Here is a 16,081-nt window from a genome sequence, read left to right on the forward strand (position 1 = left end):
TCCACACATCACACTACCTCTCTTCCTGGTCACACTGGAGAAGTCACGGCCTATAGGGGATCTGTTTCATGAAAGAACAGAGATGGCAAAGAAGAAATTTTCGGAGGGAAAAGAGGATTGTGGATAACGGATCTGGAAACCTGAATCATCAGTTCCTAACAATGTCTTTTTGCTGGGAAGCTGTATGACCTTCGACAGTCATTTCACTTCTCTGGGCTTTAGCACACTCATCTTTAAAGTGAGGGGAAGAGCAGATAAATCCTAAGATTCTTGGTGATCTAACCTTGTGTGATTCAAAAGTCAGCTTTTAGTTATTTCTGTGTGGTTTTTCTCTAGATAATTGATGATAAATGTTTCAATTGCATGCTACCATCCTCTTTATTTTAGAACAGGTGGGCCATCTTCTCAGGGAGTATGTGTTTCCTGAATGCAAACAAACTTCAATATTAGCTTAAGTGAGAAGCCATCTAAAACAGAAAAAACAAACAAAATGCACTATCGGTACAGTGTAACTTGATAATGCCGATGATGCATGATGGGACTTTTGTTACTATCAGGATATTTGAATAAGTTTGAATGACATTTCAGGAAACACTGTTGTTTTATTCTAAGTATAACCAAATCTAGGTAATAGCTAGCCAGGTTAACACAGGATTATTCTGTGTAAATTACATTTGCATTCACCCAGCAGAGCCGTCTTCATAAGCAACGCTCTCCATTTACAAGGTGGTAAAAACTCATTAATACTGCAGTAACTTGTGATAATTCAGCTAGTGATGAGTCAAACATATCTATTTTTAATGATCCATAAGGAAGATGCATTAGTGTGCATTGTTTTATTAAAAATATTTTACAATTATAAACAAATAAGATATTAAGAGGGGCAAATTTAAAAAGTGACACTGCCCATTAATTAGTTAAAAATGAATGTGAGGGATTTTATTGCATCTTGTTTCATTTTGTTTTGGTCACACTTACCAAGTCCTTGGCATTTAGAGATACTTCATCCCACCAGGGGGAGATAAAGTAATATTCACAATTCAGAATTCTCCTGAACATGAATTGATCGCCTCTTTCATCATAGAATGGTTCAAATCCACAAAGTCTAGATGGACAAAAGATAGGGAATAAAATGTCTTCAAAAGCCTAGGTATATTTCATCAAATTTTCACACAAATTCAAGACTGTCCTTTTCCACGGCTCTGTTATGAAAGCAAATCTACTCAGTGCAAGCACGTAATTGCCTTGTTACAATTCATTTTTCTTCATGTAAACACACAATCATGTCTTCAGAAAGTAAGAAGAGACATAGAAGCAATTTAGGATTTCTACAAAAAGTTACAATAATATTAATAATTATGACACAAAACAACAACGATAATAGCTAACATTATTATAGGTGCTATGCTATTGACTGTCTATGGATTTTTTCCACCAGGAATTTGAGAAGACAGAGATTAATTAGAGTTCCAATTTATCACAAAGTGGAAGAGTTAGGATTTTGAGAATAAAGAGATTAAAAGGTAGAAAGAAAAGATTTTTCAGTCATTTTTTTCAGCCCTTTTCACTGAGTTCCTCCATAGAAATAAGTAAAGTATTATATTCCCATCCCATTCCAGTTTGAATTTCAGAGTGAACAAAGACAGAAGCTAAGACTAACGTCAGGGAGTGGTCTTTTAAGACTTAATACAGTGAACAGATGCAGCCAACAGATGAGCAGCCCAGAGTTACCTTGACCTTGTATGTGACCCTCACTTTTGTACATCTTAAAGACATTTCACCATGTTCACCTTCATTTTCCACTACAGGGTGAGCATAAAAATGAATGAGAAAAGTGGGAAAAAGAAACAGAACCATCTCTGGCGTCCTAAAGAGACAGAGGAAAAGTGAGTTGCAGATCTGGGACCACCAAGCCGCCACTGCTGTAGTGGGTGGAGATTCTGAAATCACTAGGGACCAAAAGGAACTTATAAAAAAAAAAAAAAACCCCTGCCTGGGCATGTGTTGCATATGACAAAGAATGGAGGAAAAAGAATGAGTAAGTTAAAAACCGTTATCACAAATTCTTCCTTCAAGCTGGCCTGGTTGGTGCAGAGCATGAAACAGTCAAGTGCATCCTAATGTAGTGGATTTCTAGGAAGAAGCAGTTTCTCATGTCCTTTTGCTCAGGGAATGTCCCCTTGGGAGAGTGTTTGTCTCCTTCAGATATTCTGGAGCCAGTCAGGAAGAGGCCAGGCTCAGGCGTGCTGAGACCGGCACAACGCATCCTCCTCTGTACAGCAGAGGTCCACGCAAAGAATCCTGCTCCAGCATAAGGAGAGAAGGGAGCACGTGTCCACACCTTGACATGGAGGCTGCTCAGCCTTACCTGGCCCTCCTGTGCCCTCCACAACACTAGAAAAATATAGCCTGTTGTTGGTTAGTCATGGAGAAATTAGCCAACTTTCCAGGCTTAGTTTAGGGAGCTCTTATATTTCCCCCTCTGGAAATCCAGAGAGAAAAATGACAGTTCAGAAGGTACATACTCAAATGCTTTTCTTTCATCTCAACCATGTCAGCAAATCTGCACAGTGGTGACAGAGGTAAAAAGTTTATGTCATGTCAGCCTGAAATGCCAAAAATGGAAGAAATGTGACACAGAGCAACACACAGACACACAGTGCAAAAACCTTTCACAGACGGAAATATTCGAATGCTGACAATGACAGATTAGGAGGATATTAGGGTTGTACAGGCCTGAAGTGTGAATATGTAATACAGGGTAGCTCCAAGCCATTGGGCAGAATTGTAAGGTTGAAAGCTGAAGGAGAGTGTGAATTCTCTGACGTTCTCTGATTCTGATTCTGACCTGAATACTGTAGCAGTAGCTTTTGTCTGTGGAGACAAAGGGTCTAGGTATAAAAGGTAGAGGGACCAGAATTCCTGTGAGAAGCAATAAAATGGCCTTCATTTCTAGTCTCCTGAAGTCCTCGGAAATAGCAAGATCATAGCACAAAATAACCTGGTGAAACTTTTAATAATAATAAAGGAGATACATAGGTCCAACGGCACAATCCACTGGAGAAAATGTTCCAAACAACCTTGCCTGGTGGATTTCATCAATTATTAGTCAACCACATATTAAATAAAAAGTCCTCAGGCTTCGGGGCTGACATAAGTTAGACCAGAACTAAAGGATATCAGTTGTAAGCAGCACTGTTATCCTCATTTTGGGGGCTCCTACTGCCTACTTTCAACCAACACCTATTAATTAACGACCTTAAGTGAACTAGGGGAAAGGACCTTGCCAGAATTTTAAAGTTATTTTTAGCGCTATAATAACATGTATCCCAAATTATCATATTTTTTTCTCTTCATTTTCCCTTGTCAGTTACCATATGATGGAGTTTTACTCATTCCATAGTTCAATTTTTCAGAATGAATGTAACTTAATTTCCTACCTCCATCTCTCCAAGTTCTTGTATATCCTTAATGCTTCACTCCCTACCATCACATATCAACATGAAACTGTAATTGGGCAGGCATATTTACATTTTAGGGGCAAATCTGAATTATTTACACAAATTAATTACTACACAGTTCAGTTTTTCACTTACCATCACTGAGTATGATATGTCACCTACATAATTCAAGAGACAGCATTCTTTCCTCAGTATAAGAGTAAATGCAAATACAAGCTGAAGAAATTCTATGATGTGGCCTTAGGAATTCATTTTAATGAATTAAACACTTAGAGTGGCAAACAGAAATTACCTAACAGTTTGCAGTTTCAAAAAAAAAACATGGTTCTCTACCTCTCCAAATTCTTCTCAAGCCTTAATACAATCTAGAAACACAGAGAATTGAATACTGAAAATATCTTTTGACAGTACACATAGCAGATGGCTAGTTTATGGGTTTTTTGTTAAACCTTTTTATCTTGGCTACTGACCAATGTATACACCCAGGTGAATTTAGCGTTGACTACTGTGCTTGGGATCCTATCCTAGTTACCCCCTTCCTAGCCTGTATTTCCTAGACACTGCACTTTCTAAGATCTTTAAATTAAAAAAAAAAAAACCTCTTTCTGCTATGCAGTGAATGGTGTTCTCCCAAATTCATATGTTGATGTCCTAACCCCCAATGTGATGGCATTTGGAGATTAGGCCTTCAGGAGGTAACTAGGGTTAGAAGAGGTCATGAGGGTGGGACCGCATGATGAGATTAGTGCCCTTATAAGAAGAGACATGGCAGAGTTTGCTTCCTCTCTCTGGCAGGTGAGGACACATTGAGTAGGTGGCTCTCTGCAAGCCAGGAAGCAAGCTCTCGCCAGAAACGGACCTACTAGCACCTGATCTCAGACTTCCAGCCTCCAGAACTGTGAGAAATAAATTTCTGTTGTTTAAGCTGCCCAGTCTGTGGTGTTTTGTTATGGCAGCCTGAGCTGACTCAGACACTTTCATACCCTCCAAAATCTCTTTATGGATTTGAATAGTATAGGTTCCAACAATTAATTCTGCAGTATTCTCTAAATGACAACCAAATCTACTGGTTTGGAATTAAAATCTGGAACTCATCAAGATCTTGCTTTCATAGCTCTTCTACAGCATCTTCCCCCCCAGACACTCTTCCATCCTTCTTGCTGATTTCCCTCGTATTTGTCTGCAATTCTATCATCGCTTTGGCAAATTTCCTGAAACCCCTTGTTTATTAGCAGACAGCAGCTCAGGAAGGGAGTTGGGGATACTAGAGAGAGAGAGAGATTTAGCCCATGTTTTTTCCTTCTGGAGAAACAGCTTCTCTGAGTTTAGGGCATTAAACTTAAGGTCCTTGAGAACCTAACAGAGGTAGGAAACAAAACTGATAACCAAAAAGCATTTCAAACGTTGCTGATAAGAAATGTACCAGTTTGGGACTGCTTAAGAGATCAAACAACCATTTTCCCTTTAAAAAGGACTAATACTCTAATTATTTTGATGAGATGCAAATAAATAAAATAAGAGCAAGTTTAATAGGTGGATTGAGTTTCACATTCACTACTATCATCAAATGATGACCTGTTCCCCAAATCTGCTATATGTTGCAGAGCAGAATGAGACACAGAAAAGCCCTGGACAGAAGTTCTGGCCCCAAGAAAATTACAAAAGATAAAGCAATGCTCATTTTCAGAAAATTCTATCTCTAACTACATTTAGCGTGTCATAGAAAATCACAAAAGTCAAAAAGTAATCTTGCTTTCTATGAGGACTATGAGTGCCCACAAAATATTACAGCAAAGGCAACAGTAGGCATCAAGATTGCTTCTCTTAACTTACAGGATATAGGTGATTATTCCTACAGACCACATGTCCACCTCAGGCCCATAGGCACAGCCTCGAAGAATCTCAGGAGCTGCAGAAATAGTAAAAATTGCGTTAAACTGGAGTTTAAATTCAACACTCGCATTTTAGTAACAAGCAACGGGAAAGGAACGAATTCATCAACAGCAACTTCAGAGCAGTTTTATAACCAATCTTCTCTCCCCAAACCAAAGTACAAGGCTACAAATTCTTATGTCTATTTCAATGGGAGAGATTTTAGTCTCTTTGCGTTTAGGGAGCATAAAAATAAAGCTATGAACTTTAATATTCTACATCGGAATGTCATGATACTGCTCAAATCAGAAAGACCAAGCTATATCACTGCTATAAGAGATCCCTGACTTCACAGGGAGCTCTGTACGTAGGAAAGAAATGACAGTTTAGCATAGTAAGGGGAAAAGGGCATGATTATGTTCTCTTGAGATCTAGATCAGCTTGGAGCCCGTGGTGGCCATGAGTGGGTGGGTTTGACAGTGTGCAGGGCAGGGACCCGGGCAAACACGGGGAAGGATTGAGAAGTCTCTAGTGCTGGGAAATTGGAACAGGAGCTAGGAAGGACCCTGGTGCATGTCCCAGTATTCAGAACTACATGCAAGTCCCCAGAGAGCAGCTAGCTGTCCCAGTCAGTATGGGATTATGAACTAAGAAAGGGGACTTCTCTGTGCACAATGAGGCTGCTCCTATTAGCCATTCCCACCATGGTGAAAACAGGTTTTCTTAGCCATGAAACGGCCCTGTAGTATAGAATAGTGGGTTCTTCATGTTTTTATTACCTTACAGGTATGAAAATGGAGAGTTAACAGGGTCCAATCGTTTGCACTGAGGATTGGAAGTGTTGTTTGTTTGCCTAACTAACAGAAGTAGAAAAGGAAAATTGAGAGCTCTACCATCTATGCAGCAATAGGGCTCAGGCCTATAGCTCAGGGGAGCCTTCTTCTATTTTAAACAGAAGTGCTATAGGTGTCGGCGGGGTCCCCAAGTAAGAAGCTGACTGATGATGCTGAGGACTCCTTGAGGGAGGACTTAGGGATGGGGGCACCACACTCCTCCTTCTGGCTGGGGCAGGAGAACAAGTGACCTGGCTCCCCTGTCCATGCCGGGAATGTCATATCCAGTGTAGACTGTCAGAGTGGGCTCTGGAAGGAAGCTGTCCTCATGGGACTCTTGATTTAACTAACGGGAAGGAACACAGTGGATTTTCCACTGACGTCTTCCTATACTATCCTCCTCTCCCCATCCTTTTCCAATCAGGATATTCTCTTCCCTATAGACGTCGTGTTACATAAAATATAGGAGATGAAGAGGCTGTACGGTGAAATGAGAGTGTACATTACAGCTCTCTAAGCAGCAACTCAGGAAGATGAACCATTTAAGGAACTGTATCTGGAGCCAAGAAGTTTTTCTCATCCATAGGTGAATTATTTCTAGAAAATTTTCCTTTTAAGATTTAATTAACATAATTAAAAAAAAATGCATGCTCAATGCCAACGTTGTTCACTCTGTCTGGTTAGCTTACATTTCCCAGGGCAATCTGCACCCCACAGGCAGTTCCTTCGGGTCCCCAAAGCCCCAACACTGAACTCCCACTCACAAATGCTTTCGCTTATCACAGTGCAAAGGAAACACAGGTCAGGCTGCACATTCAGGAGGGCTGCTGCTTTCTGTCCTTGTCTCTGAGAGCTGTTCCAGTCAGACAGCTGAATTCGTGCATATTTAGCACCATTAGCACTTCACTCAGGTCTTCACATCAGTGAAGTACTATCAGTCCCACACTGACATTTAAACATAAATACAGAACTATGGTGGGGAGTCTTTTACATTTCCTGGGTCTTGGTTTTTACCTCTAAAATCTAAGTGAATTGGACTAATTTCCAAGTTTACTTTGCATTTTAACCTGCTAGCCATGGTGATATCAGTAAAGGGATAGTTACTGATAGTTCAAGCAAGAAGAGAGGACACCCTACCTACAGAACCTGCTGCATTCCCATTCCTCCTGCTACAGCGCCTACTGTGTATGCTGCCCTGTGGGCACCTAGCCTGTTGGTTCCAGTGAAATCAACCCTCCCATCCCAGGCTGTCCAGATATTAGCACACTATTGCAAAAGCCAGGTGCTTTCTCTGGCCATTCTTCATAGCTCCCAGGCCACGGGCCCCAAAGGAAATGAATATCATGGAACAAAATCCTTTTTGAATCTACTTTCTAGGGCCTCTGGGTTTCTTACCTGACTTGGCAATATCTGATCTCCTGTCACTGCACTGGGTGCAACCTTACTGTCCAGGGGCAATTTATTTCCTTGTCAGGCATTGTGCTGCAATGTGAGTAAACTTGTGGTATGAAAAGCTAGACTTTTCACAATGAGGTTAACTGAGACAAAAGGGATATAGAATCTTTTTGCCCTCCATAATAAATTTCTCTTAAAAAGAATATTTTTAAAAAAGAATTTATAATATTTACTAATCATAATAAAAAATTGGGGTGAAACAAACTCTAATACCTAGACACAATTAGATACCATTCACAGTAGCCTTCAAATATTTTCAATTACTAGTTAATATGACCTTGACTTCAGAACCAGCAGAATATAGTCTCGTAATCTATCTGAACCCTTTAGAAGAGCCAAAAGCTATTCAAGAATGAATTTCAGGCTCTGGCACGCCAGCGCTTCAAGTCTCCTAGGTATTAATGTCCTTACAGGTGATTTTACAAATCTGTGATCTTCTTTGAGTGAGAAATCGTTGACTATTTCCCATTTAGTTCAAGAAAAGACATCAGCTAGTCCACCTTTTACTGCTATAAGCACTTCCAGCTGTCCTTCATATCTTTTCTCACCTCAAGCCCAAGCAAACAAACAAAATGGGAGAGAGAAAGTCATTTCAAAGTGCAATACACTTTGTATTTAAAACACAGATACATTTAAATGTAAAAATACATTTAAAAAGTATTTAAAATAATTTAGAATCACCTTTTCTTAAACAGTCAATAATGATTTATTGATTTTCCTGCCTGTCCTCTAAGTGGATTCAAGTTTTCTGCCACTGCCTAAAATTACTTTATCATTCATGTTGTTGCTAATAAACACTAAATGCTACACAGCGCCCAGGACACCTCATACTCCAATTTCCAATACAGAATAACTTTGGTAAATGGTCTTGGAATCACCAGGATACCAGACTTACCTTTTTAAAAAGCAATTTTCACTGAATATAAACATTATATAAAAATTCAAACTTTAATTATGATCTTTATTCACTAACATACCACTAAGACCTCAGAGTGATGACTTTTGGATAAGATCATGGTACCATCAAAATATCTAGAGATTGAAGGTTGATCTAGAGATTGGATAAATTCTGTTTTATCAGATAAAATCACTGTAGCCAGTTCTGGAAATAGTCCTAAAATAAAATGCAACAGGTGTCACCTCTGACACACTGACAGGGACCATGGGTGCTAGGTTTTCCCAAAGCCCTAGGAAAGAAATGGATGATTTTGGTCATCAATTGTACCTTCACTTTGTCAATGCCCTAGGTGAGCTTTATGATCCCTTCCAACCTATTGAGTTAAAACTACAGAGGTTGGCATTCTTCATCAGAAGACTTTTTCAAACTACTGTTGACTGTTTTGAGAAAGATAAATCCAAGGGAGACTAAGGTGAATGAAATCAACAGGTTCATTCATTCCCTCATTAAATAAATCATGAACTATTTATTAAGCACCTGCTCTATGACAGGCACAGTGTTAGGTGGTGCTGGGGAAATAATGGGGAGTTAAAGAGAACAAGTCTTGGCCATCACAGAGCTTCCAGTTTGGTAGGGGAGGTGGATGTTGATCATGGAAACACATGATAAAATGTGAAGTGGTAACTGGAAGTGTGTGGAGGGAAAGTGTCTCTAATAGAGGGTTGACCTGGTCAGAAAGATAAGCAGAAAGCAAAGTTTAAACTGAGATGTGAAGGATCTAGAGAAGTTAGGTGGGCAAAGGGGGAGAGGGCGGTGGTTGAGGAAAGAGAGAGAAGAAGGTTCCAGGTGGAGAAAGCACATAAGAAGAGACTTGTGTCAGGAAGAAGCAAGGGACACTCAAGGAACTGGAGAAGTCATTGTTTCTGGAGCACTTCCTGGTGTGCATGAGGCCCAGGTGTGATGGGCGCCTGGGAGGCGGGTCAAGGTCAGAACGCAGATTCCAGCAGGTCAGGTTTTTGTTTGTTTGTTTTTAAATTCTCTCTTGTGCTTTCATTTTAGCAGTTCAAATCTGAGTTTGCAGAACTGTTTCCCCTCTTGTAGCCTTTTCACTGTAGAAGCTTGTCTTGAATTCAGAGTGTTTTGGGGGCCAAAAAATCCACAGCATCTAGAAGTCTCTCTAAACTTTGCCTCTGAGGAGTGAGCAGTGTGGAAGGAGGAGGGAGAGGGATTTACCTGCCAGCAGCAGAAGAGCAGTGTTGGGGACTTCTCTGCCCTTTCCTGTTCCTGACGTGGCCTAGGAACCCTGAGGAGAAGAATGCACTGAGGGCAGCCTCCTATAGGCGGCAGCAGTGCCCACAGCTGGGGACACTCCAGACTGGTACTTTTTGAGCATCTGTACCATGTGTGGTCCTTTGTGACAGTGTCACATACATTTGGCAAGAACCAGGCACAACCTTTTTTAACTTAGTCAAGTGCAATTTTTGCTTTGACAACAGGGAAGACAGGCAGGGTCCCAGTGTAGTATACTAAGTGTTATAACAAAGGTGTGGATCAGACTGGGATACAGTTGAGATGCTTCCAGAGGGGGCACCTCTGGCTGGGAACAGCCTTGTCAGTTTCCTGCAATGATTCTCAGAACACTGTCAATTCTATGCATGCCAGGCTGTGAAAGGCTGAGGAAGACTGAGCAGGCATTCGAGGCCTCTGAGACTTGGGTTATCTATGACTTGTTAGTAGAGCAAGAAAAAAATTTGCAGGATTTTTTGAAACACAAGTGATATGCTTTATGTTCTAATCATCCTTTCCCTTTTCCTGGGCTCTTCACCTTTTTCTTCTTCTATTTTCTACAAATATCAGTCAATCTAACTCACACTTATTATTTTTCATTCGAGCTGTTAAAAAAGTCTTCCTTGTCACATGAATTGCATATTTCTTTTTGTATAAATCTTACAAATGGGTGAAGAAAGATAGCCTGTTTATTTTTCTCACCTTACTTTTTATTTTTTTAAATAATACCCTGAAGAGAAAATCAAATATTTGAGAACACCCAGTGCATCCAGAAGAGGACAAAATAAACACAACTTATTTTCATTACCCTATGAAAGTGTCATTTGTATGCAATTCACTTTTCTATGATTTCTATGATTCCACTGAGCCCACTCATCTTGGAGTAATCACTGTTTGTTCCAAATCTTAATCAGACTGAGTCTCTTGGTCACTTTGAAGTTGTGATGGCTGGTGGGCCTGGGAACAGCAAAGGAGTTTGTTGAAAAGCTGCCTTCTCACTTTTGTGGGATGAGGAGGAGTTTAAATAAACAAACCATACAAATAAATAAACCCACTCATCCTATTATTAACATTATATGACAGTCTCTTTTGTATATGGAGATGCCAATATGAAGTCATGGGACTTAGAATTCAAACTCTGTCTCCTGTGTTAAGTATGGCAAACACTGTGTTTTTCTCTAAAGGAGCTATAAAACTTACTGATAATTATTGATAATAATTCTTTTGAAACTTTTTATTTTTATTTTTTGCATATCCTTTCTGTAACAACATGCTAAAATGGAACATTTTGTGGGTGTTCAGGGCCCAATTAATACATTTTAAGTAAGTCTTCTACCCACTTGCCATCAATCACCTCTTCCTCTTGACCTCTTTTCCTCCCATCACTCCACCCTCACGTCTGTAATAATAGAGCTGAATCCTCACACACAGAATTCTCTGGCACAGTAGGTTCTGTTCTTGAAAGAGCCTCTCTTCCAGTTATAAAGCAGTGGGCATAGTAATGATTTATGGTATGGAGACCCAGAAGTTAGGGATTACCCGCATGTTAAAAGACTGTCTCTTTAACCAAGAGACCATGAGAAGTGAGGGGATGATAAAATCCCTTTTATCCAATTTCATCAGCCATCTCAGGCCAAAATTTATTTGGTTTACTTTGATTTTACTACGTAGTTACCATAATTCTCAACTTAGTTTACATATATAGAATGTATAGCTAGCTTTTGTGGTAATATTATTTAATGCCATAAACCATATATCTTCTGGTGATACAAAAATAAGCAGGACTCTTCCTCCCCTCCCCTTGTTGATGGCCTTGAATCCTGAGAGATGAGCCAATCAGCTTTTGTGACCATTTCCCAAACCAGAGAGGCAGCCCCTTCTATTGCCGCCAGCTTTAGATGTTAGAATATTGTTTAGGATAGTGAGCCCCAAATCTGTGCCCTACAGAGTCCATTCAAAATTCCTAATTCCGTCCTGTGGAGCTTCCTCTACTATTTGATGTTCTATGAATGATAAGAGTGGTCCCTTCTCTTCTCTGTGGCCTCCCAGTGGTGATGTTGCCCAAGGATCAATCTGAATTTCCTTTTCTGCCTTGGTGATGCTGGATAGTCTCATGACTTTAAATAGCATCTATATGCTGATAATGTCCATATTTATATCAACAGCCATGTCCTTGCTCCTGAACTTCAGACACATACACCCTTCTGCCCACGTCACCTCCACTTGAATGTCTAACAGGCATCTTAAAATCAATAAGCCCTAAATCTGTTCCCCCAAAAGTCCTCCGCATCTCAGCAAATGTTAACTCTCTCTCTCTAGCCGGAGCTCTCCGATCCCCTCTCCTACCTACTACTTCCCCCCGTCACTGCACTCCAATCAACCAGCCTCCTTGCTGGACCTTAACGACACCCAGGCGTGCTCCTGCCTCAGGAGTGGTGTGCTCTGTCCCCTCTATCTGGAATGTTCTTTCCCTAGCTATCCACATGGCTTGCTCTCTCCCTTATTTCTTTGCTCTTATGTTCACTTCTTACATGAAGCCTTCCCTGATCACCCTGTTTAAATTGCAAGCCAGGCTCCTAGCATTTCCTCCCCTTTCCCAACTCTATATGCTTCCATAGACATTATCACCTCTTTTTATATAATTTACACATTTATTTTGTGTATTACTTGTCTTCTCCCACTAAAATGTACTATTCTTAAAGAAAAGGTGTGGTTTTTGTGTTTTTTTTTTTTTTCATTGCTATACCTTTAGCAGCTAGAACAGCTAGGAGAATGGTAGAATGGTAGGAGCTCAATAAATATTTATTAAATTAAACAAGGACTAAATATCTACATAACTAAAGTTTCAGAGTCCACTTTGTTTAGGTCAGTACCAGACCAATACAGAGATCTCAAGAGACTCATTTTCCTCTAGATTTAAACTTCCAAGACAGCTTAAAATAAGCCTGCACTCAACCTGCAGAGTCCCTGTCCTGTGCAAGGTCAAGAACTAGATGGGCTATGGCTTTTCCCACCACGCCTGTATCTGTCCCCAGCCCCACTTTCTCCTTTGCTTGCACTTGTTTGCTTGGATCAGGCACAGCAAGCATGCCTGGGACAGTTGTAGGATGGCTTGGGGACACAGCCTATCTCACGGACAAGAAGGGCTGTGATCAGGAAGGGGAGATGGATCTGAGCAGCCTTCTCATCTGCTTGGCATTCTCTGTCTTCTTCCTCTCACGTTCCCTGCTCCCTTCCTATTGTCAACAAGCCCCACAGGAACCCTCATGTCCACACACCAGCCTGTCAAGCAGAGAGTTACAGGCAGTGCAGATGACATTTTACTATGGATTTAATTCTTCTAGTCTTTTTAAAAGTTCATTGTAAAAAGAAAGTCATCATCGTGGGTGTTTAATTAATTCTCAAGTGAGATCATCCCTTACTTGATCAGATTCCCAATGTCATTTAATACTCTTGTGATTTCACCTTAGCTACTTAGTCCTCTAGAAATGAACAAAAACACCATCTTTTTGAAACTCTTCTGAAAACTTGTGTTTTAGATTATTAAACTTTCCTACATTTTTCATTTTAGTGTGTTTTCATGTAGACAGAAATCTCTTATATCTGACTGTAGGCTGTTGAAACATTGTCTTTAATTTTGGCATAGTGAATGTAAAAGGTTATTTTTTTAAAACACAGCAATGTGGGGCCAGCCCTGATGGGCTAGTGGTGAAAATATGGCACACTCTACTTCAGTGGCCCAGGTTAGGTTCCCGGTGAAATATACCACTCATTTGTTGGTGGCATGCTGTGGCGGCCACTCACATAAAAAAAAGAGGAAGATTGGCAACAGATGTTAGCTCAGGGTGAATCTTCCCCAGCAAAAAACAAACAAAAAAACATAGCAATGTGGCAACAATGTAGGATTATCATTATAATAATGAGACCCTGGCAAATGCCAAGAGAAAATAAATTCTTAACAGCTTCTGGAGCCTGAAACCAGAAATTGGTGTAAATATGAAATATGAACATATATAGTTTAGTTAGGTTTATGAATAAATTAGATAATTGATATTAGACAAAAACATTCTTTTAATTGACTCATTACCATATTTCTTTCTTTTCTACTCTAACAGCTTGTACTTCTTTTCTGTGATTTGCATGGGTAGGTTTGAATACCCACAGATATCAAGCCTTAAATATCTAAACCAGTTAAGACATTTGGTAGTAATATTGCACAGTTACCTTGTAGCACATTTATCAGGAGCCATGGCCCGATGAATTTTTTGTTTTTTGAGACCTATTTCTTGTCCCAACAATAAGATATTGAGAATCTTTTCAATGTTGAACCCTTCTTGGACTATTTCAGAGCACTTGTCATTGATTTCATTTATCTGGATCACAAATTTCAATTTTCTGGCCTAGAGTTTAGTTTCAACTGGGCACATTCCCCAGGAAACGATGAGTATTTGCTTAAACATGCAGCATCTGTGATTTTTCTTTTGCGATTCATTTATATACTAATAACAGAGAAGCCTCTGTTACTAAAAGCCGGGGCAAACGTTCTATGAGACCAAACGGGTGGCTTCTTTTTTAATTTCCTGACAAATGACAGATGGTATAACACAAACACTCACTTCCTCAAAAGATGTAATTGAAAAAGCCTTTCCAGCGAAGGCAGACACTACACCCAGTGTACATCAAGATAATTGACCTCGGATGTAATCACCCTTACAACAAGCAAGAAAACAAGCTCATGCCTCCTGTCTCTGTCAATGACATGGGCCTCAGACACTTTTTCAAGTTAAATGTAAAGTCTCTGCGTAAAGTCATGCTTTCCGTATCATGACAGTGACTCCCACCATTCTTGCTTGGGTCTCATTTCCAACTCATTCTACAAATGGACGGGTTCTTCCTCCCCTAAGTACCCTCAGAAGGATGCACACCAAAGTGATGACAGTACTTATATGTGGTGAGGAGAGAAAGGGCGAGCAAATTCCTCTTTCCTGGTGAACCTCTACCTATATAAGAGTGGAAGGATTATCGTGATCATGTTCAACTGCTCAGTCCTCTCTTTCCGTATTACATAGGGGCTGATATGCACATCTGCAGGGAAAAAAATAGTAAACAGAAAGTATAAACTTTTATATTAAAAAAATGATTGGATTTAGGAGTACATCAAATACATTATCCGCTGAGAAGCTGTTTATGGAGTGACGGTAACCTGTGTGTAAATTTCTGACATCAGAAGGACAGGAAAGAGCATTTACAATGGCTTTCTAATTTGTTTTCTTTTGATCTTTTTTCTCTTTCAAATCCATCTGCCATAATGTCATTATTAAGATATTTATAAAATCTGGATTTGATTTAAAAATATAATTGCCCTGATTAAGAACCTTTGCTGGATCACTATTATCTACTAAAGAAAGTATGAATTCCCAGCCTGATGTATAGATGCTTTTAAAATATGGTCTACCCAACTTTTCCAAGTCCATCTGTACCCTCTGTGCCACTCTATGTTGCAGTCATGCAAAGTAACCAAGCAAGAGTTTCTGAACTTCCCAGATGCTACTACACCCCTATGACTTTTCTCTTCCTGTGCCAACTGACAAAGAATACCTTGCAGCCACCTCTTCACTTCTTGAACTCCTACTCCTCCTTCAGTGTCCAGCTCAAATGCCCCTCCTCTGTGAATACCTCTCTAGGCATCCTTGAGTCTTTGTATGCCTTGTATGTTCCCCCCTTCTGTATCCTTGAGCCTTTGGCTCAGATACATATAGAACTTATCACAACAAACTTTGATTTATAGTGTACAGGTCTTTCTTCTTTTATAGCCCATGAAATCCTTGAAGGGCAAGCCATACTGTATTTACTCTCGTAATCTCAGTGCCTAACATGGAGTCTATTAGACATTCAACATTCATTTTATCAATGAATGAATCATTCATTCATAGAATGACCATTCTGTAATGAGCAAGAAAGAACTGTTCTTATCACTATTATTAAAGCCCTTGACAGGACGCTGCTGCCTCTTAGTCACTGAAGGGACTCTGAGAGATCGCTAGTGTAATCTCTTCCTGGGCTTCCCATTTCAGGGCTGTTCAGTTCTTAGAGAATTGCTGCAACTGACCTCCTTGGCATACTTAGTGTTTGGTATTAGATAGTGGTTACTAAATTGCCCATCAGCTTTGTTCTTGTGGGAAATCCTTAATTTGTTTTATCATTCTTTTCTCAATTCTCTGTCAACGCTCCTATCAATTGGTCAGCAATTAGTGAGCCAAATGGGCAACCCCCTT

The 16,081-nt window shown here is 40.0% G+C and overlaps 2 protein-coding genes across 11 annotated transcripts in view; one reads left to right on the top strand and one right to left on the bottom strand.

The window, feature by feature from the left end:
• The window catches only part of STARD4 (StAR related lipid transfer domain containing 4), a 69,995-nt gene that overhangs the window by 38,921 nt on the left and 14,993 nt on the right, over window positions 1-16,081 (top strand). The gene's annotated exons all lie outside the window — the stretch shown is intronic.
• Window positions 1-16,081, bottom strand: part of CAMK4 (calcium/calmodulin dependent protein kinase IV) — a 235,822-nt gene that overhangs the window by 15,169 nt on the left and 204,572 nt on the right. For all 5 annotated transcript variants that reach the window (XM_008518812.2, XM_070571306.1, XM_070571305.1 and 2 more), the window contains 2 exons: window positions 5,295-5,370; window positions 979-1,105 (listed from right to left, as the gene is read on the bottom strand). In XM_008518812.2, coding sequence (XP_008517034.1) covers window positions 979-1,105; window positions 5,295-5,370 — 203 coding nt within the window. The remainder of the gene's footprint in view (window positions 1-978; window positions 1,106-5,294; window positions 5,371-16,081) is intronic.

This window comes from Equus przewalskii, chromosome 13, assembly GCF_037783145.1.
Source record: "Equus przewalskii isolate Varuska chromosome 13, EquPr2, whole genome shotgun sequence".
Taxonomy (NCBI): domain Eukaryota; kingdom Metazoa; phylum Chordata; class Mammalia; order Perissodactyla; family Equidae; genus Equus; species Equus przewalskii.